We start from the raw sequence: 23,673 nt of genomic DNA on the forward strand, positions 1-23,673 counted from the left end.
TACTAAAAATATGTTGGAGGAAAGCAAAGTACTTCCAATTATTCAACGCTGGTCTCAGACTAAGACTGCTGTCCCTCCATTGAGTGAAGGAGATGGGTATTCTAGTGAGAATACATCGCGTGCTCACACACCGCTCAACACACCTGATCCTTCCACCAAGCTGAGCACAGACGCTGACACAGACACTCCCAAGAAACTAATGTTTCGCAGACTGAAAATTATAAGTGAAAATAGCATGGACAGTGCAATCTCTGATGCAACCAGTGAGCTAGAAGGCAAGGATGGCAAAGAGGATCTTGATCAATTAGAAAATGTTCCTGTAGAGGAAGAGGAAGAGTTGCAGTCACAACAGCTACTCCCACAACAGCTGCCTGAATGCAAAGTTGAGAGTGAAACCAACATAGAGGCTAGTAAGCTACCTATGTCTGAACCAGAAGCTGACACTGAAATAGAGCCCAAAGAGAGCAATGGCACAAAACTAGAAGAACCTATTAATGAAGAAACACCATCCCAAGATGAAGAGGAGGGTGTGTCTGATGTGGAGAGTGAAAGGAGCCAAGAACAGCCAGATAAAACAGTGGATATAAGTGATTTGGCCACCAAACTCCTGGACAGTTGGAAAGACCTAAAGGTAAGGAAGCATCTTTTGTTCATTTCAACTTGAGTTACTCAGGTTTAGAGTTCTACAAAACTAAGCAAAATTAACTACTTTTTTAGCCATGCATATTTCTGAAAAATGGAATACTGTCTCTCTTACTGTGTAAGTGTCTCAAACATCCTCTAAACCGTGGCAAGAGTCATATTAGCCAAACTAATATACAAATGTCTTCTTTTCTCTCACTTAGAAAAGTATATCACAATAGTGAGTTCAGTCATTTAAGTGCTCTTCACATTAAAAACAAAAATCATTTGAGTAGCAAACTTAGGATTCTATTTGTAATGAGAAAAAATTAGTGTTTAAATTTATTGGAAAAAATTGTATTAATGGAAAATTAAAAATAAATTGGAAAACTAAGGTAACTTAGCAGCTTATTAAAAATGATTGAATGTAAATTTGTATTTTAGAAAAACAACTTTATGGAACTAGTTGGTATTCACTTCTATTATTGTTTCTGAAATGGGCCTGCTTTTATATGCCTATTTCTTTGGACAAAAGAGGAAAAATAGATCTAGAACTCTTATGCCTGTTATACATATAATCTCTTGTTGAAGAGTGTAGCAAGATGTGTGCAGGGTTTGCTTTGCAGAAAACCCAGACTGAGTCTTGGATAAACACTAGAATGAATAACAGGATAAACTTAGGAGAGGTATGGTACATTTCATTTGTAAGTGATCTGGACTTGGGATCCATGTCTTGAGGACCCTATGGGAACAGGTTACTTACTAGCTTCTATTTTTCTGTTCCTCCTTTCTTCTGCCAGAGATGAAGCAACCAAATAAACCAACAATCCTGACTTATTTGCAGCAAGATGAACACCTGAATCCTCCCTGCCCCTAATTATGATGACAAAGCTCGCTCCATTAAATCCTGTGTTTTGACCCAATGAAACTGGCCTTAAACACTGAGCAAAATGAGTAGTTGGTGGTGTGTATTGTGCTTCCTCATTTGCTGTGTTGAGACCCTTCTTTAAGTATGTTGTGGTTTCAGCTCTTGTTTACCCATTTGAGCTCTTACTCATGTTACTTTCATCACTTACAATTCAGTATAAACTCAGCCTTATTATGTCTTAGGAAATCAGGTCTTTTTCTAAATATAAAAGGAAAGGTTCATTGTAAATCTACTTATGAAGTCAGTATGTGAACTGCAGGAATCAGAATTGCAGTTAATTGAAAGAAGTGTTGGGATAGTCACTTGATGGATTTTATTTAAGGCCTGCTTTGTGACAGCACAGGAGTCCCTAAAAGGAGTCCCTCTTGTGTTTGGAGGCTCCTAGTTGGAGCCTGTAAAGAAGCTCAATTAAGAAGGTGGAGATGGGCCGGGCGCGGTGGCTCAAGCCTGTAATCCCAGCACTTTGGGAGGCCGAGACGGGCGGATCACGAGGTCAGGAGATCGAGACCATCCTGGCTAACGTGGTGAAACCCCGTCTCTACTAAAAAATACAAAAAACTAGCCGGGCGAGGTGGCGGGCGCCTGTAGTCCCAGCTACTCGGGAGGCTGAGGCAGGAGAATGGCGCAAACCAGGGAGGCGGAGCTTGCAGTGAGCTGAGATCCGGCCACTGCACTCCGGTCTGGGGGACGGAGCAAGACTCCGCCTCAAAAAAAAAAAAAAAAAAGAAGGTGGAGATGAAGACAAGTACACAGATGGACACAAAAAAGGCCTTCACAGCTGTAGTTTTATGGAAGGAGAATAAGTAGGGTTATAGACCAGTAGTTTACTTTTGCTGGAGAAGTCTCTGGTTGACATTATTTTTTAAAACTGCTAAGATGTAATCATTGTAAAACTGTCTTAAAATCTGGAAAAAGTAAATATTCTTGTTTCTCTGTATGATAGTTGGTTTCTGTAATTGTAATGGTATGAATTACTCTCTAGGATATACTTAACCCAATTAGATGTAACCGTGGTAATTTAAACTCACACTCTGGACACACATTGGAGTCCTACAAAATTATTTCTTCCCCTTTTTCTTATCTTCCCCACTGCTATCTGAAACATCAAAGCAATTTTATAATACTATGTAGCTTGATGATCCTCTTGATTTGAGGTTTAAAACTTTATTTGTACTTAAAATATATACTTCTTATCCTTCATACTTTGGATTTTTCCTGATTCTTAGTGTCAAGGGAGCCATTAAGTAAAATTCTCCTCTCTTCCTCAAACTTTAATTTGCTCTGGAATCATTACCCATCTAGAATTGTATTACTGAGAAATGTTTTTACTTCACTGTGAACTGTGATGTTTTGTTACACATTGGTGCTGGGGTTCTTAATTCATCCATCATTCTAATTAGCATTTACTATGGCTCTGATTTCAAAACTTTGATTATGGTGGTTCTTAGAAAAACCAGACAAACATAGATAGCATTTAACCAGAAGTCTGAAATCAGGAATCCATAATTTGAACATGTTTTAGAGAAACACATTGACTTGATGTGATTACTATATATCTATACGATCCCGGCATTGAAAGAGTTAACTACTTCTGTCTGACTTCCACCTATGTGTTCGAGTAGACATTGGCTGAAAAGAAAATATCTTACTCAACCTACCTTTATTAGGCACCTATTGTCAAACACTGTGTTAGTTGCTGATCTTTAATTCCAAGATCATACTAAAAAGCATTGGTGTAAGATTGTGGTTATGTGGTTATGGCCATTTCAAGTCTCCCCGACCAACTGGGGGCCACCATAACATTGGCGGACATGTGTTTTGCTTGGCTTTTCTACACACTGGATGGAGTGAAGAACAGAAAGGGATTGCTTCAGATTCCTTAATCTTGGTTTTGCTGTGATGGCAGACTATAGGAATCATCAGTAAATGAAAGAGGGTGGGAGGGAAGGGAATGAAGCTTCATGAATTACTCTTTGTCCTCCCAGATCTGATGATGATCCCCCTTGTAACTTGAACCATTTCCATCTAGCTTCTCAGGGCAGCAAGGAGCTTGTTAACATCACCAGCTGACCATGTGTCTCCTTTTCTCAACTCCATTTCCAACTTCGTGCTGAAGAAAAACGAGATCCTAGCGTGCATTCTGTGAAGAAACAGGAAGATGGTTGGGAAGTTGGATGATGCATGAAAAATATAATAGGTGAAAAGAGGACAGAGGTGGTTAACTCACTGGCGCCGGCGTTATTTTGGTGCGTCCATTGCCGACAATGGATGTCGTTCCGGGAAAATCCCTACTCCTGGCGAGAAAGGATTAAGTGAGCTATTTTTTCTATACCTATATACACAGGACCACTGCCTTGACTCCACAAGGCTTACACATTTTGACTCTTAAAGTAGACCTCAACCAAAAGCATCACCTAGCACATTGCCACTTGAGAGCATGTATTTGTTTTCATGTGAAAATTTACTAGGCTACATTTTCAGCAGGGATATGTGCATATATTTCTGTTTGCAAAAGAAATTGTTGCATATCACCCCTCATGCTGAAAATATACCCTAGACTTCATAGGGCAAAACAGCTGGTTACCAGTGGTGACTAAGTGTAACTTGACTGGAATGTCTTCATTCATTTGGATCATAAGAAGAGGAGGTAAGATTCCTGTGAACTTGGCAATTTCAGTTGCCATTAAACACCAAGAGATTGTAATGGTTAGTGATTCCAGAGCCTCTCTTATAAACACTTAGATGATAGGATGTGCATCTCTCCTTAAAATGAAGTCTGGGTATTTCCATTTGCATCTGGATTTAGATGATTTAGGGACAAAATTACCTCCATGTGATAAGTTGAACTTTTTCTAATGACTACTCTTATTCTTCTCTTATTTCATCTTTATCTCAAGACATTATCTTTAATTTAGCAAATCAAGTATTTCCCTAGAAAGTTACATATTAAAACTCTCTATGAAAAGTTAAAATAAAACATAGAGTTGCCTAAACTGAGAAGTTTTGAGTCACTGCTTGGATTTTCACTCCATCACTAATATTTTATGTGAATCTGCTGTGCAACATTTGAAAATGAAATTATGTGTCCTGGATTTCTGTGATAACTTTTGAATTCTTACTAGAGTAAGGTTATTCTGTATCCATAAGAATTAATATTACTTATCCTTTAACAAAATTACAATTGCCCCTAAAGAATGCTGTTTTAGCTACATCTACATTAAAATTTTTAAATAAATGTCTTGTTTGGTAAAAGACAAAAATTTATTAGTGGTCCATTTTTTAAACAAATACTTTCATCTAAATCAAGGGTTGGCCAAATCTGCCCCACTGTCTGTTTTTGTAAATAAAATTTTCTTTGAAACACAGCCATATTCATTCGTTTATGTATTATCATCTATGGCTGCTTTTGTACTACAGTGGTAGAGTTGAGTAGTTGTGACAGAGACTGGATGGCCCACAAACCCTAAAATATTTACTATCTTGTCCTTTACAGAAAAAGTTTGCCAACACCTGATCTAAAAGATAAAGTGCAGAATCTGGCTGCTCTAAACATTCTGGTTTTGAATGAAGTCATTTTCACTTTACTCTTTTGGGTGAGCTCTTAATTCTGTTTCCCTAAAGACATAATGATCATGTTTCTATTGCTGCCCATGAAATTAGTTTTTTTAAAAAAGTCTTGACGCTGTTTAGGAAGTGATTTGGATGTACAACTATCTTGAGAGGTGGGAGGGTATATACGTTATAGAATTTCCAAGCTAGAAGTGATCATTAAGGAATATTGTTATTCCCTTAGGACTGTGACCAAGTCAGTCAGAAACTTGAGACTGTTTTAGTATAGATGTAGGTAGTATAAGTCTTACAGTAACCATAATGAAAAACTACATTTTCCTTCTTAATATTTTAAACTTTTAATTATGATATAATTTCAGGCTTAATGAAAAACTGCAAGAATAATATTTTGTACATATTCTAGTGACAAGTCTAGAGAAAATTCATTGAAAAATTCCTGTAAACTTTTCACTGAGATTCCCCGGTGTTAACATTTTACCATAATTTTTTTTTTTATTGTTTTCTGTTTCTGAACTTTAAAAAAGTAAGTTACAGCAGAGGCGATCAGATTGTTTGAGCCCAGGAATTCAAGACCAGGCTGGGCAACATAGCAAAACCCAATCTCTACAAAAACTAAAAAATTAACCAGGCATGGTGGCACGTGCCTGTAGTGCCACTTGGGAGGCTGAGGTGGGAGGACTGCTTGAGCCCAGGAGGTTGAGGCTGCAGTGATCCGTGATGGTGCCACTGCACTCCAGCCTGGATGACAGAGTGAGACTTTATCGAAAAAAAAAGGAAAAGAAAACAACAAAACAACAACTAAGTTATAGATATGATGCCCCTGGATATTGTGTATTTCCTAAAACCAAGGATATTCTTCTGTGTAACTTTAGTGTACTTATCAAAATCAGCAAATTACAGTGATAAAATACTATGATCTAATCAACAGACCTCTTTCAGATTTTGCCAGTTGTTCACATATCACATAATGGCCTTTATAGCTAAATAAATAAATAAATAAATAAATGGCTGAGAATCTAGTATGGGAGCAAGCATTACATTGAATTGTATGTCTCCTTAGTACTCTTTACTCTGAAATAGTTCTTCAGTCTGCCTTTATTTTTTATAAAGTTCACATTTTAAAGTACTTTTGAATTTTTGTAGAATATCCCTCAGTTGGGTTTGTCTGAAACTTTCCTTTGTTTGGATTCAGGTATATGTTTTTTTTTGTCAGGAATATTACAGTAGTGTTCTTCACATGGTACTGAATTGTCCCATTACTAGCATTGTCAACTTTGATCACTCGATTAAGCCGTAGTCTGCCAGACTTCTCCAGGGCAAAGTTACGATCTTTCCCTTTATAATTAAAAAGCATCAGATATGAGCAACTTTGTAAATATGTAAATATCCTATTTTTCATAAAATGTATCCATTAGATTTAGCATCCAGTGATTTGCTTGAATTACTTACTACTATAGTGGTTGCCAAATGGTGATTTTCTAATTCGTTATTCTTTTTACTTTGTTTCTTGGACATTCTTTTGTAAGCAAGTTTACTTATTCTCCTATTTGTTCATTCATTGATTTATACTATTTTACTCATAGATTCTTATTTTAACCAACAGATTATGATCCATTAACTTCATTATTTACTTGATGCCTTCATTGTCCCATATTTGGCCAGTAGAAGCCCTTTCATGTTGGCTTTTGTGTCATTCTGACTCATATCTCCATTATTTTCTTTTACCTTTTTGCTACAATATGCTGTTCCAGGCTCATCTTGTACTATCCCTTCTCTAGCCCTAGAATTGGTCATGTCATCAAGAAGCTCTTGTTCCTCGTGTTGGGAAATGTTTTTGAAACCAATATCTGGATTCTAGATGAAGTTGTCGATACTGGGGCATTGTTTCTAGGACCCGTCAACAGATTGTATAAAATATGCCTGTGTGTGTGTGTATCAGTTAACATGTATGTACACACAATGTACTTCACCATTCTATCATTTGTTTCCATCTGTTAATCTGACACCATACCCTCCTTTGAATCTTTTGAGATTCGTTCTGTAATTCTCATTGTTCATTTTTCTTTTGCCTATCCCTTAAAAAGTTGTATTTCCTGGGGCACCTGAGATTTATTTTGTTCTCCATGTTAAATAGGGCACAGCAGGCCGGGCGTAGTGGCTCACACTTGTAATCCCAGCACTTTGGGAGGCCGAGGCAGGTGAATCACCTGAGGTCAACAGTTCAAGACCAGCCTGGCCAACATGGTGAAACCCTGTCTCTACAAAAATACAAAAATTAGCTGGTCATGATGGCAGTGCCTGTAATCCCAGCTACTCGGGAGGCTGAGGAGGGGGAATTGCTTGAACTCCGGAGGTAGGGGTTACAGTGAGCTGAGATCGCACCATTGCACTCCAGCCAGGGTGACGCAGTGAGATTCTGTCTCTAAAAAATAAATAAGGCACAACATCTCTTCTTTGCCACTTTTAATTCAGTCTCCTGCCATTTCTTACGCTTTTACATTTATCCTTCTTGCTGTCATTCTTTTCCCCTTTCATGTTACCCTTCATTATGCTACAGTATTTTAAAAACACAGATGTGATTAACAGGAACCTCTAGTAACATCTCAGAGACTCCATTACTCCAAGAACAAAGCCTTTAGTGTATGATAGAGAAAGTAATTCCATGTCTGTCTCAACTTCTTGCCTAGCAGGCACTTTCTCTTTACATACTCAGTGCATGAGGCACATCAGTCTTCTCATACATATTCACCTCTTCATGTCCTTGAACATACTGTTCTCCTTGCTTGGAATACTTTTTTTTTTTTCCTGAATGAGTTGCAGTTCATGCTTTGTCCTTTTCTGTACTTCCATACAACTGTGATGATCTTAACTGATTACTGAAATGTCTTGTGTAGATGCTTGTTTCCCCTCACTAAACCATGGAATTGCTTTCTTCAAAGGCATGGACAATTTTTTAATCTTTGTAGTAAGAGTTACTTTTATTATGGCATCTTGGGAATAATGGTTATTATAAATTACTTCTTACTAATAGTGAGTGATTACTATGTGCCCCCTATAATCTGTGCTACATTCAGTAGCTAGAGCGATCTTTTGGAAGTACAAATCCCTTAATCTCAGTTTCCTATTTAAAATGTTTAAGTGGTTTACCCTTATACTGTTAAAATTAAGTTCATTTTTCTTAACTTGGCTCGCATGCCTGGCATGGTGTGGTCTGCATTTATTTCTGCGGTCTCCTCTCAAGCCATTCTAGTCAGGCAGTAGACCTCTGCTGCTAATATTCACACACATACACTCATTACTGAAAACTCTTTTGTTTTGGATGTCTCTTCTCATTTAAATTTCTTCCTTTTCCCCTGGAAAGTCTTTCCTGTTTCTGCAAGATAGAGTGTTTGTTTTGCCCTTTATGTAGGCTCTCACAACATCTTTTCCAGTCAAAGGCAGATAACATTTTATAGTGGTACTTTGAATGAAGGAAGAGACTGCTTATGTCTTGGTCACTTGGGTCTTCCCAGTGTCCTGTGAAGAGCTTGGTAATGTAGTTTCACATTTCATAAATATGTGAATGAAAATATGAAGAAATCAATCTTTTTCTGTGGTACCTTCATACTTTCATACTGCTTCTCGAATCCTTGGAACGTATTTTTTATTTGATAGATGGTCAGAAAATATTTTCATGAGCACATTGTAATCTTTTCAACCCTGTGAAGTTAAGTGATGGGGTTTTTATCAGCTGTAAAATGGAATCAGGCCCATGAGGTTGTAACTTAGCTTTTAAGTGACAGCTGAGAATTGACTCATGTCTTCTGATTTAAATGCTGTATTCTTCTTCCACTCCCTTTTCTGGTCCAAAAAATAACTATTTCTCTGTCTAGGCAGAGAAATAGTTCATGCAATTGTATATCTTTGGCAAATACTTTTTAAATTATTCTTTATCTGCTTCTGATTTAGAAACTATAATACTGAGGCCAGACGTGGTGGCTCAAGCCTGTAATCCCAGCAGTTTGGGAGGCCGAGACGGGTGGATCACGAGGTCAGGAGATCGAGACCATCCTGGCTAACACGGTGAAACCCGTCTCAACTAAAAAATACAAAGAACTAGCCGGGTGAGGTGGCGGGCGCCTGTAGTCCCAGCTACTCGGGAGGCTGAGGCAAGAGAATGGCGTGAACCTGGGAGGCGGAGCTTGCAGTGAGCTGAGATCCGGCCACTGCACTCCAGCCTGGGCAACAGAGCCAGACTCCGTCCAAAAAAAAAAAAAAAAAAAAACTATAATACTGAATTCATTCTAACACCATAAAAACCATTTTAGTGTTTTGTTCAAGTATCTTTTTTCCTTTAATACTGCAGATAATTTTTTTTTTTTTTTTTTGAGACGGAGTCTTGCTCTGTCGCCCAGGCTGGAGTGCAGTGGCGCGATCTCGGCTCACTGCAAGCTCCGCCTCCTGGGTTCACGCCATTCTCCTGCCTCAGCCTCCTGAATAGCTGGGACTACAGGCACCCACCACCATGCCCAGCTAATTTTTGTATTTTTAGTAAAGACGGGGTTTCACCGTGTTAGCCAGGATGGTCTCGATCTCCTGACCTTGTGATCCGCCTGCCTCAGCCTCCCAAAGTGCTGGGATTACAGGCGTGAGCCACCGCGCCCAGCCTACTGCAGAGATTTTTAATCTGTGATACATAATTGAACTTCAGGAGATTTTTAGAACCTCTAAAATTACATGTGAGACTATAGCATTTCTGGGGTGAGGGTCTATAAATATGAGCAGTTTCTCTAGCAGGCATATATATATATGTGGGTTGAGAAAGGAATGAACTGTGGTTCAAAAAGTGTTTTCTAGATGATTTTGGATATCAGGAGGGCTCCTACTCTTAGCTTGGTAGTGAAGGATGGGTAAGGCTAGAAAAGAGGGTGGTTGGGGGACCAAATTTAAAAAGAGGCAGTGAACTGGGAGGACATTTTAGGTATGGCACTTACTGAAGAACAACATTTAGAAGTTGCCTTGTGAGTAGCTATGGTCTTCACCAAGAATACACCCATAATGCACAAGAGTCTTTGGTACTATGCCTAGGACTTTTTCAGAGGCATTTTATCTTTTTTTTCTTCTTTTTTAGTTTTAAAAACAGGCCATTTCTGCACATGAGGCAAAATATGAAAGACATACGGTGAAATGTTTCCTCCCTACCCTTGGCTTCCATCTGATTTCCTGGAGGCAATCAAACAGTTTCTTGTGTAGCTTTCCAGAGATAATTTATGCATATTATGCATATATTTTACTTTTTAAAATAAAATTGGCAGCATTATTCAGCTCCTTTTTAATGTAACGTGAAGATTACTTGATATCAGTTTATAAAGAATTTATTTTTCAGAACTACATATTATTTTACTGTATAGATACGCCATAATTTATTTAATCATTCTCCTATTATAGCCATTTAGGTTGATTGCTTGCTTTGCCTTAGCACAAGTAATTTTTACCAAAGTCATTTCATACATTGACATGTAGGAATATGCATGTTGGCTAAATTACTAAAAATTAGTATTGTTGAGCTATAGTCTGTGTTACTTGTAATTTTGGTAAGTATGGCCAAATTGCTTTTCATAGTTATTATATCAGTTCAACTCTCATTGGCAGTGTATATGCGTAAGAATGAGAATTTCACTACCCCTGCGCAGCACAAGTACTGTCAAGTTTAATCTTGGTCAGACTAATAGGCAAAAATGGAATATTGCAGTTTTGATTTAATTTTTCTGTTATGTATTAGGTATTGAACATCTTTCTGTTTGTATTTCCTACTTTAAGAACTTTGTTCATATTCTTCATTCATTTTTCTTAGTGGCTGAAAACTGAACAGATCTTGTTACCTTTCATTTCTGGGAGCCCTGCTATTAAAAGTTAGAGTGTTTCTTCAGGGGTTTAAAAGAATAAACAAAATTATTTCATTCCCCTTTTCCTCTTTCCCTCTTACTCTTTCTTCCTCTTTCCCACCCATGTATGTGATTTTATGAAACCCTCCAGACATGTATATAGTATCTTCTAAGTTTTCTTTCCAGTTTTTCCAATCAAATCTCTTTGACCTACTTGAACTCCCCCTCTACTCAGGTGCCTACTTGCTAGGTCATAATCCTTCTGTTTTCCCTTTGGCCCTCTTAGCCTTATCACTCAGTAGTATTTCATATTTCTTTAATTCTGGAAAATTTATCTGCTTAATTTTGTAAAATATTTTCTTCTTTCCTAGAATGCCTTTTACCTGAAGTTGGCATCTGAACTTCTGGGCTCCATAGCTTTGCTTTTTTATTTTCTTTTTATCCATTCCTGCTGGATTTTGTCTGTTCTTTTAGCTATGAAAGTGGCAGTTTACTCACAGTATTTGTTTTTTTTTTTTTTTTGGTTTTGAGATGGAATGTCAGTCTGTTACCCATGCTAGAGTGCAGTGGTGCTATCTTAGCTTACTGGAACCTCAAACTCCTGGGCTCAAGAGCTCCAGCCTCCTGAGTGGCTGGGACTATAGGCATGGGCTGCCATGCCCAGTTAATTTTTTCATTTTTCTTTTTCTTTTTTTGAGACAGAGTCTTGCTCTGTCGCCCAGGCTGGAGTGCAGTGGCGAGATCTCGGCTCACTGCAAGCTCCGCCTTCCAGGTTCATGCCATTCTCCTGCCTCAGCCTCCCGAGTAGCTGGGACTACTTAGACACCCGCCAGCATGCCCTGCTGATTTCTTGTATTTTTTTAGTAGAGACAGGGTTTCACCGTGTTAGCCAGGATGGTCTCTATCTCCTGACCTCATGATACGCCTGCCTCAGCCTCCCAAAGTGCAGGGATTACAGGCGTGAGCCACCGTGCCCGGCCCTAATGTTTTCGTTTTTCTGTAGATGAGGTCTTGCTACATTGCACAGGCTCCTGGGCTCAAGCGATCTGCCTGTCTTGGCCTCCCAAAGTGTTGGGATTACAGGTGTGAGCCTCTGCACCCAGCCTTGCTCATAGTCTTTTTTTCTCTTTCTCAGTATTGCTGTCATTTGGGAAAATATTTAGGAAAACAGGTTTGGTTGGCCTATACGAGATTTGATCTGTGCTTGTTAACAAGGAATAAGTAAATCTAGTCTTAGTTTTCAAAAATAAATCTGTTATTACAGAACAGATAATCTGATCTCTATATGACAAAAGGTGGAAATCTTACTCTTGTAAATTATTTTGTTCTTTGTTTTTCTTTTTTTTTGAGACGGAGTCTCGCTCTTCCGCCCTGGCTGAAGTGCAGTGGCGTGATCTCAGCTCATTGCAAGCTCCGCCTCCCAGATTCACACCATTCTCCTGACTCAGCCTTCCAAGTAGCTGGGACTACAGGCACCCGCCACCACACCCGGCTAATTTTTTGTATTTTTAGTAGAGAGGAGGTTTCACCATATTAGCCAGGATGGTCTTGATCTCCTGACATCGTGATCCGCCCACCTCGGCCTCCCAAAGTGCTGGGATTACAGGCGTGAGCCACCGCGCCTGGCCAATTATTTTGTTCTTGTAAGTGTTGTTTAGCTCAGGAACAGTCTAAACCAGTGGTAGTTTTTTTTTTTTGTCAGAAAAAGATTTCTTATAAATTATTTAATAATTTTGTTTTAATCCTGTTTCTATAGTATATTTTTAGAGTTTATTTGGGATGTATTAATGAAGTGCTGCATTGGTTCCAATGAGTACTTTTTGAGCCTGTTATAAGAAAACATTGTAAAATAAGCCATGTGACCTGGTAGTAGTAGATAACTTGTTCAAATGTTTATTAATAGAAAATATACTATATGGAACATGACTATTTCAAGTTAAAGACTCTACCTTTTACTTTTATTTGCTTATTTTTTTCTGTATGTTTTCTGTCTTGGCAATCTCCAGCAGTATCACTATATGTTATTGTTTCTTAATTGTTTCTTAAATTTCCCCAAATTGTGATCTTTTGCTTTAGCCTGTTTCCTGAATTTCAGATGTATATTTATCACTCTGACGCTGGAAATACAAAATGTTTTGGGCTCTAGGTGAGGCCTTTGAACAGTAGTTCTTTCCAGGGATAAAAGTGATTGATGGTATAGTGATAAAAAGCATAGGGTATATGCAGTACTTTGAGTTCCTGTAGCACTGTGTAGATGATTTCTATAAATTAGAAGTAGAATTTCACTTGTTGGTCCATTCAGAAAGGAATTGAGTGCTGATTATGTTCCAGACACTGTTCTTGGTGCTAGATATAGCAAAGAATAAGACAGTATGGGCCCATAATAATTATAGCTTGAGTGTGTGTGAATTGTGTGTGTTAGTTGAGATTAGCACCTAGACACTAAAGAAATAAGAGGATAATATGTAAGGAATATCAGATGGAGTGTGGAAGCAGATTCTTTTAGGACTATCTGAGGGCAAAATCAGTCCTAGAAGCATGGTCTCCTAACTTACAGAATATCAAACTTACCAGGCATAGTGGCACGCACCTGTAGGCCAGCTACTTGGGAAGCTGAGATCGAAGCATCCCTTGAGCGTGGGAGTTTGAGGGTGCAGTGGGCCATGATCACACCACTGCACTGGGCATGATGGCTTCCAGCACTTTGGTAGGCTAAGACAGGAGGATCACTTGAGGCCAGGAGTTTGAGACCAGCCTGGGCAACACAGCCAGACCTTATCTCTATACACACACATACACACACAATATTAAATCTTAGAACATCCACAGTCATTGTCTTCAGTATTCTCTTCCAGTAAATAAAATTTTGAGACCTTATAGATCTGAAAAATGTCCTTATCCTATTCTCCTTTGTTTGGCAGATAATATAATTATCATTTGAAATGTTCTCTTATAGTATGCGAGTCTCTTGAGTGGAATATTTAACAAAGTAAGGTGATTTTACGTTAAGGGTTAACATAAATGAAGCCAATTTAGACATTTTCTGTAACAGACTCTGTGGCCTATGGAAGTGACATTATTCTAGACAGACTCAAGTATCACTGAGACTAATACTATTTATTCACAAGACAGAATGATCTTAAGAAATGTCAAAGTTATCCTCAAGTGGCTGCTTCCTTCTCAACTTTCAATATTGTGGGACTTTGGAAAACTTCAGTTGTATTTTCAGGATCCCACTCGTAATATGTAAAATAAGGAGGAGAGAGTAGGTAATCTGAATTGCCAGCTTAAATTTTGTATGTAGCCTTGACTATATAAAGAGGGAGGATCAAGTTAGCGACTCCAAGTGCTTGGGTACATATTGATAGAAATTGTTTCTCATATGATTAGGCACATAGTAAATAGTAGCTCCTGGTCATTAGTCAGTAGTAATCATTTTGTGAACATCAGAATACATTTTCAACTTAGTAGTGGATCTAAACTTTTGAATGTAACTAAGAATTTATCTTTGAGAAGCATTTCTGGTGGTACATTGACTGCCACTACAGAGTGGGTCCCCAACTTGAGGCCTATGTAATAAATTACTTTAAATGTTTGTAATGAATCTGTATGATGCCAAGATACTGTGCAAAATAAACTAGGTCAAAATTGTGTTATTCTTAGTTGGACCCTCAATACATCAGTTCTAAGTACCTTTTGTGAATGAACCTGCTGTCTTTTTGGAGTGCCTAGGTTTACAGATTACCTAATGCAAATGTCGTTTCCAAGCTTCTTAAGATTAGCAGAATACCTTTTTTCCCTTATGGTGTGGGTAGATGGTAATAGGTGGCATTCTTACTTTTTCCTGTCTGGTAACCCCTCTGAGAGGCAGATAGAGGAGTAAGACACACAGAACTAAGAGTGCCAGCTTGCTCCTTCCTGTCTTTATTCCTGATTCAGTATTACCCGCAGCTAAAATTGACAACTCAGTAACTTCACATGTCCCTCATAGTCGCAGATGGGAATGTATCCCCTCTCTAGAGGCAAAAGCAGATCAAGAGAAAAGAGAGCCCAGATGTCTGTTAGCTGAGGGCAGACCTACCTAGTTTTTTCTCCCAGATTCTCTCTTGTGGGAAGGGGTGAGTGAAGATGTTAAGAATAGCCAGTAGTTCAGTAGTTCTCAACCTTCTCTGTGTATCAGAATCATCTGAGGAGCTTTTAAAAAATATGCATATCTGGCACCTACTAAATCAAAGAGATTTAGATTCACTTTGTCTTGGGTGGTATTTCCATGAAAGCTTCTTGGGTGGTTTAATTGTACAACCAGGGTAGAGAATCACAGCTCTAATGAAAGTCCTACATAGGAGAGGTTAAGGGGATGGAGGATGTCACCTACATTTGTACATAAATCTCAAAATGGTACTCCTTCTCAAAATAATGTTGTTAGGCATGTCCTGTGTCATCTAGCACAGAAGAAGTACTCTGGAGTTAGACTGTCTGGTAGCATCATAACCTTGGGCAGGTTGCTAAGCTTTTTAAATAAGTTTTCTTTTTGGAAAATTGAGGTAATAGTACTTACCTCATAGGGTTGTTTTGAAGCTCAAATAAGATAATATATTTGAAGGGCCGGGTGCAGTGGCTCACATTTGTAATCCCAGAACTTTGGGAGGCCAAGGTGGGCAGATCATGAGGTCAGGAGTTTGAGACCAGTCTGGCCAACATGATGAAACCCCATCTCTACTAAAAATACAAAAATTATCCAGGCATGGTGGCACGCGCCTATAATCCCAGTTACTGGGGAGGCTAAGAAGAATCACTTGAACCTGGGAGGCAGAGGTTGCAATGAGCTGAGATCACACCACTGCACTCCAGCCTGGGCAACAGAGACTGCCGTTCAAAAAACAAAACAAAAAGATAGGCTGGGCACGGTGGCTTACACCTGTAATCCCAGAACTTGGAGAGGCCAGATCATGAGGTCAGGGGTTCGAGACCAGCCTGGCTAACATGGTGAAACCCTGTCTCTACTAAAATACAAAAATTAGCTGGGCACGGTGGTGTGTGCCTGTAATCCCTGCTACTCAGGAGGCTGAGGCAGGAGAATTGCTCGAACCCAGGAGGCAGAGGTTGCAGTGAGCTGAGATTGTGCCACTTTACCCCAGCCTGGATGACAGAGCAAGACTCCATCTCAAAAAAAAAAAAAGTGTATTTGAAATGTTCAGCATGATACCTGGCACACAGTATAAGTGCATAATTAATTATAATCGTCATCTTTATTAATTTGTCAGCATGCATATAGTATTGGAGGCTTAAAAATTTTTTTCATTTATATAGATTTCCCTGGATCTGTGCAGTCCACATTGATCATTTTTAATGGCAACTGAATATTACATCATGACCTTTCCTCAGTTGTGTGACGTGGCTTATTATTTTTCACAAATATTGTTAGAAGCAACAATTGTGGAGCGGAGGCCACACAGGTGTGGTTAATATCATGAGATTCCTCTGAAGGGAGGATATCACCTTATGTACCATTGAGAGTGTGTGGGTTTGTTACTGGCTCACTTAAGATGACTGGATAAGAAAGTATTGTGCCCGATAGTTACTCGATGGACTGTGGAATAGTGAAGAGCTGTTAAAAAACAAAATAGGTCCTAGGCCTTAGATAACACAACGAGAAAAGGTACTTAAAAGCCTTTAAAACAGTTCACATTTCTCAGGATCAATTTTGGTACAGTGATCAAGAGGAGCAGTGAACTAATGCTTAACCTTTATATTTTTTATAACAATCACAATGTAAAAGTAAATATTACTTTGGCCATTAGTCATGTTGGTTTTGCATTTTTAGAAAAATACACTGAATAGTAGGAGTTGTCTTTACACACACAATTTTTCTGAAGTGTTTTTATATAACTGGGTAGTTACTAACCTTTTCTTTCTGTAAGTAGAGATGGCAAGTGCACATTAGAATTATGAATACTTGGCCAGGCATGGATGGTGGCTTACGCCTGTAATCCCACCACTTTGGGAGGCTGAGCAGATTGTTTGAGACCAGCCTGGGCAATATGATGAAACCCCATCTCTACAAAATTAGAAAAAATTAACTGGGCATGGTGGCATTCACCTGTGGTCCCAGCTACTTGGGAGGCTGAGGTGGAAGGATTGCTTGTGCCTGGGAGGCAGAGGTTGCAGTGAGCCAAGATCGTGGCTGCGCCCTTCAGCCTGGGTGACAGAGCAAGACTCTATCTCAAAAAAAAAAAGATTGTCAGGAAGCGTATTCTTGCCCAGTCATTTAGTATGCTACTTTGCTAGTGAGATCATACAAGCTGGATAGATGTAAATATATATATTTGTGCTATATATTTTTTACTTGTTTTTAAGGGGCCAGGATATATTCTTATTTAAAGCCCAGATATAAGTCAAATTTTAGAGAATAAGTGCCAGCTTGTTCCTTTCTATTTCTTTATTGTCATGTGAAAACAATCAGTTTCAAAGCAATCACCATTTCCACTCTCACTAATAACCCTCCCTCTGATTTATTTTTTGCAGGAGGTATATCGAATTCCAAAGAAAAGTCAAGCCGAAAAGGAGAACACAAGTAGGTATTCAGAGATACTCTGTGTTGATGGCTTTACAAATATTCTTTTGTTATGTGCAGAGGTAACTGATAAGAACTTGAGTGTTTTTGTTTTTGAAACTAGAGAATATATAACTAGGCAAATGAAATATTTGGTGTAAAAGTTTGGAAACTTGCGCTTTTATTCTTAATGACGTTTTGCCAAAGGAACTGTCTCTTACACTGTTTCGTTGTCGCTTCCTTGAACTCAGTCTTTACTAGGTTTTTTTCTATTCATTTGTCCTCTAGAACAGACATTCTTTATTTTTTTATTTAGTCTTTTTTTCTTTTATTATTGTGATTTTGATTTTTTTTTTTTCCTTCACACCAGATAGAGTAGACGTTCTTAAATCTATACTTCTAGATGTCTTTGGGAGGGTCTTTACCTCAAGATATTTATATGCAGCTGGGCAGGGTGGCTCACACCTGTAATCCTAGCACTTTGGGAAGTTGAAGCAGGTGGATTGCTTGAGCCCAAGAGTTCGAGACCAGCCTGGGCAACATGGTGATACCCTGTCTCTACAAAAAATACGAAAATATTAGCCAAGTACAGTGGCATGTTCCTGTAATCCTAATTACCAGGAGGTTGAGGTAGAAGGATCACCTGAGCCTAGGAAATTGAGGCTGCAGTGAGCCGTGATCGTGCCACTGTACTCCAGCCTGAGCAACAAAGTGAGGCCCTGTCTCCAAAAGGAAAAAAGATGTTTACGTGTAAAATTCTGTATGTACACAGTTGACCCTTGAACAACACAGGGCATACAGATACCCTGTGCAGTCAAAATTCCTTATATAACTTTTAACTCCCCATATTTTGTATGTTATGTGTATTGTGTACTATATTCTTAAAGTAAGCTAGATAAAAATGTTATTAAGAAAATCATAAGAGAAAATATATTTACTCTTCATTAAGTGGAAATAGATCATCATAAAGGTCTTCATCCTTATCTTCACCTTGAGCAGACTGAGGAGGAAGAGGAGGGATTAGTCTTGCTGTCTTGGGTGGCACAGGCAGAAGAAAATCCACATATAAGTGGACTTTCATGCAGTTCAAACTCATGTTGTTCAAGGGTTGACTGTATTTACTTTTCTGAGGCAAATTCAAAACTTTGATCAAATTCTCAGTCACCCCTGAAAAGGTTAGAATCATTGCTTCAGAATGGATAGCAGGGAGGCCATGGGAGTCTGGTTTCTGGACTTTACTACTTAGTTACATTTCCAACAAACTTTTTTGTTGATTTGTTTTTCAGAGACAGTGTCTTACTGTGTCATGCAGGCTGAAGCACGGTGACACCATCATAGTTCTCACTGCAGCCTCGAACTCCTGGGCTCAGGCGATCCTCTTGCCTCAGCCTCTTGAGTAGCTGAGACTATAGGTGTGTGCCACCATGCCTGGTTAATTATTTATTTATTTATTTACTTATTTTCTGTAGAGACAGAGTCTCGCTGTATTACCCAGGCTAGACTTGAACTCCTGTCCTTAAGTGCTCCTCCTGTTTTAGCCTCCCAAAGTGCTGGGATCACAGACATAAGCCACTATGCCCAGCCTTAAGAATTTCTTTCCTTTCCTCCAGCAAACTTAGAGATTCAAGGAATGGGATCACTTATTGTGGTTATTGATTTCATGAGTACCTCCACCACTGACCCACTATAAATAGAATGAAGAAGCCAGTGTGACAATTTTTTTTTGTCTTTTTATTTTTGGTGTGCATAACTTTTTATATAATCTTAGTCTTTTTGGTTAAAGACCTGTGAGATATCCTTTGCACCACTGTTTATCTTTCGAGTATTTTTAGTTCCACTCTCTGGTTTAGTCTCTTCATAGCTGCATATTCTACTTAGGGCTGCAGAGAACTCTTCCTATAAAAAAGAAGGCAGGACTGGGCAATAGTGGTTGGCAAAACCAGTGGCACCACTATAGGATTATCAGAAGCTAGCTTTCTGGGATCACTGAGGAGTTAAAACTATTAGTAGCAACACAAGCAAAGCTTAAATACCTATGAGCATTTCTTCACAATATTTTGCAAATATCTAGTCTCGTGTGGCTAGATATTTGCAAAATACTGTGGAGAAATATTTTGCATCCATGAGATGCAGAGGATGATCTGTAATGAACAATTATATCTTTTCAGAGAGTAGCCTCTTTTCTGCCGATGTTAGTCTCTCTTTCACATGTGGAACCCTCCGTCTCAGTCTCAGGTTTCTAGAATAAGAAAATGCTTATAATATATAATGCTTATAATTATATATATAGTATATAATTTTATATATATAATAATATATATATATATGCATGCCTGGTTTCCACTTCTTAATGTCAAACAATTAAAGCTTAGAACCTTTAACATTCAGAATGATTGCCAGGCGTGGTGGCTCATGCCTGTAATCCCAGCACTTTGGGAGGCCGAGGCGGGCGGATCACGAGGTCAGGAGATCGAGACCATCCTGGCTAACACAGTGAAATGCTCTCTCCACTAAAAATACAAAAAAAGAAAAAATTAGCCAGGCGTGGTGGTGGCGGGCGCCTGTAGTCCCAGCTACTCGGGAGGCTGAGGCAGGAGAATGGCGTGAACCTGGGAAGGCGAGCTTGCAGTGAGCTGAAATTGCGCCACTGCACTCCAGCCTGGGCGACAGAGTGAGACTCCGTCTCAAAAAAAAAAAAAGAAAAAAAAGTTCAGAAGGATTGTGAAACACTTCAGGAAATACGTAATCTAACTCTACCCTCATTTTTATAATATTAGGAAATCAGCCTGAATAAATGGAATGACTTGTCTGCCTCACATATTCTAAGATGCAGAGTCAGAATGTGAACTGTTGGTATGATTCCTTTTTTGTTTTATCAGGGTATAGTGAAGAAAGAGTCAATTTTAAGGAAATTTATACTAGGTAAGAATCCTGGGTTTGCAGGAGAAAACAAGATAGACATGGGTAGATCCAGATGCAACTGTATAATGGTACCTCATAAAAGGATGTAGTGCTAATGTCTTGTGAGCTGGAGCAGTTGATTTAATTATACTGCATTTTCTACCAGCATGTGGTACAAATGAGTTATGTTAGCTTCTCATTGACAGATGTTCATACCTGGCTATAGATTAGTAACCATGTTGCAAATACTTGGGATTTTGGGCCACCTCAAAGGAGAATCGTGAGAAAGGCTTATGAAACCTAACTCAGTTGCTGAGGGAGTAAAACAACCCATAGCACATTTTTATGAGATGAGAAAAAGAAAAAGCAGTAAATGTTTATTGAGACTCTTCCTTGTCCTATGAGAGAAATTCTCAATAAGAGAGCAATACCAACATACACAAAGCAACAGCATATTATGCCAGTCAACTGATACTGAAATGTTTAGTGGTGAGATTTACTTGTTTTTTTTTTCCTCCCGAGATGGAGTCTAGCTGTGTTACCCAGGCTGGAGTGCAGTGGCACCATCTCGGCTCACTGCAACCTCTGCCTCCTGGGTTCAAGCCATTCTCCTGCCTCAGCCTCCCAAATAGCTAGGATTACAGGCACCTGCCACCATGCCCAGCTAAGTTTTGTATTTTTAGTAGAGGCGGGGTTTTACTGTGTTGGCCAGGCTGGTCTCGAACTCCTAATCTCATGATCTGCCCGCCTTGGCCTTCCAAAGTGCTAGGATTACAAGTGTGAGCCACAGCACCTGGCCGAGATTTAGACTTCTTAAGGAGATGAGCAACTAGGAGGTGTGATCAGTGAAAAGTAGTACTTAGGACAGCTTCGGAGAGCACTGGAACGGAATTGGGTAAGTGAAAACAGTGAGATTAAGAACCATTCTAGGTAAAGAGAGACACTGTAAATTAAGAAGGTTATTAATACCATCTTTGAATAGGAAGCTGGCATCTGATTTTTTGGTTTGTTGGTTTGTTTTTTTAAGAGACAGGATCTTGCTCTGTTGCCCAGGCTGAAGTGCAGTGGTATAAACAGAGTTCATTACATCCTAGAATGCCTGGGCTGAAGCAGTCTTCCTGCCTCAGCCTCTTGCACGTAGCTGGGACTACAGGTGTGTGCCACCATGCCCAGCCTGGTATTATGTTTTTTTAAGATGTGGCTCTCTGGCTTTGATGACTTCCAAAGTTATCACCTGAGTTTGAGATATTTTTCTTTTATAGTTATACCTTTGACTCTTGAACAACGCAAGTCCACATATACAGTGGATTTTTTTGTCAACCAAATCTGCATAGAAAATATAGTATTCATAAGATATGAAACCAGCCTATAAGGAGGGGCAGCTTTTTGTATATGTGAGTTCTGTGAGGTGGATTGTGGGACATGAGTATGCACAGATTCTGGTGTGGAGGGAAGGGGGTTCCTGGAACCAGTCCCCCATTTATACCGAGAGATAACTGTAGTTCATTAAAATGTTGCTTGATAAGCCACTTTTTTAATTTCAAGAAATGAGGTCTTGCTTTGTTTGCCCAGGCTTGACTGCAGTGGTGCAATCATAGCTCCCTGCTGCCTTGAACTCCTGGCCTTAAGCGATCCTCCCACCTCAGTCTCCTAAGTAGCCGGGACTGTAGCCACCATGCGTACCTTTAAAAAAAAAAAAAAAAAAAAATTAGGCTTTTCTCATTGAGGTTCTTATGCTTAGGACATCAGGCTGCTTTTCTGTAGATTATAAATATGAAGAGTTATAGGGTAGTTGAAGGCTTTTACATTTTTTAACTGACAAGTAAACTGCCTTGCTAAATGTAATGGGAATATCTTGCATGCATGTGCCCACAGAACTTACAGAAATGTTAACAGCTTAGACTGAGTCTTTGGTGGGAAAGAGACGAAAAGGGCATTTGTGAAAGAGACTTTTAGTGAATAGATTACACACAGACATAAGACCTTGTATCTCATTCAAATTCAGGACTGGGTATATGAGGGAGGAGTCCATAGATACATTTGTTGGACAGAAGTTTTATTATACAGTTGATATATTATCATGATGGAGAAAAGTCCACCAAATAAACTTAAAAACAACAACAAAAACAACCTTTTCTCTTAGCAGCTGAACGAGGAAGGGATGCTGTTGGCTTCAGAGATCAAACACCTGCCCCAAAGACTCCTAATAGGTCAAGAGAGAGAGACCCAGACAAGCAAACTCAAAATAAAGAGAAAAGGAAACGAAGAGGCTCCCTCTCACCACCACCTTCTGCCTATGAGCGGGGAACAAAAAGGCCAGATGACAGGTAAGTGGCCTGTGTGAGTTTTTTTGTTTTTGTTTTTGTTTTGAGCAAGTTAAAAAGTACCCAAGTCATATACTTCTGATTTTGAACACCAAGGACTTTTGGAATTAGTATTTGCATTTTGATGAGTGAGTATACAACTTTACTGATAAATCTTAAGATAGATTCTCTGTTGACAGTAGTAGTAGCTGTGAAGATTAATAGGTTTTGGTTCTTGAATGGTTCCTATTTGATAATATTTAAATGTCATTTTGGGAGCCAAAGATTTGTTCTTTCAAGTGCAATGGGGGTTGGTAGGAGATAAGTATTCAAAGATAATGGTGATTCTTTAAAAGCCAGAACTTTTCTGGCTTTTCTTGTGAGTTTTGTGCCATACTAATTAAAATGCTGATTTTTAATAAATCTAGTCAGAAGCTCTCTTGATATGCTGGTAGAAAAACAAACCATGTTATCATTTACTGGAGGCTAGAAAACATTTATTCCAGACAAGTTCTTTTTAAATTAAATTTGCTTTTTAAAAAATTGAGATAAAGCATTTATACACTGCAGTTGGCAGAATTTTTTAGTTTTAAACTATCTGGGTATGTAATGTGATTTTTATTTGCATTCCCCTGATTACTAAATAGATTGAACATCTTGTCATGTATTTATTGTCCATTTCTTTCTTTTGCATGTAGTTAACCAGTTTTCTCAGCACCATTTATTGAAAAGTCTGTCCTTTCCCCACTGTAAGTTCTTGGTGCCTTTGTTGAAGATCAGTTGGTTTGTAAATGGGTAGATTTATATCTGCATTCTCTGTTCTGTTCTGTTGATCTATGTGTCTGTTTTTATGCCAGTACCATGTTGTTTTGGTTACTATAGCTTTGTATTGGCCATTTCTGTTTCCTGTTCTGTGAAGTATTTTTTTTTTTT

The 23,673-nt window shown here is 38.8% G+C and overlaps 1 protein-coding gene across 1 annotated transcript in view; it reads left to right on the forward strand.

The window, feature by feature from the left end:
- The window catches only part of SETD2 (SET domain containing 2), a 120,611-nt gene that overhangs the window by 48,463 nt on the left and 48,475 nt on the right, over window positions 1–23,673 (forward strand). The window contains exons 11-13 of the mRNA XM_011939322.1: window positions 1–631; window positions 17,509–17,557; window positions 22,581–22,764. The exon at window positions 1–631 is cut by the window's left edge and continues 8 nt beyond it. Coding sequence (XP_011794712.1) covers window positions 1–631; window positions 17,509–17,557; window positions 22,581–22,764 — 864 coding nt within the window. The remainder of the gene's footprint in view (window positions 632–17,508; window positions 17,558–22,580; window positions 22,765–23,673) is intronic.

The sequence above is a fragment of the Colobus angolensis genome, unplaced genomic scaffold (genome assembly GCF_000951035.1).
Source record: "Colobus angolensis palliatus isolate OR3802 unplaced genomic scaffold, Cang.pa_1.0 Scaffold18, whole genome shotgun sequence".
Classification (NCBI taxonomy): Eukaryota; Metazoa; Chordata; class Mammalia; order Primates; family Cercopithecidae; genus Colobus; species Colobus angolensis.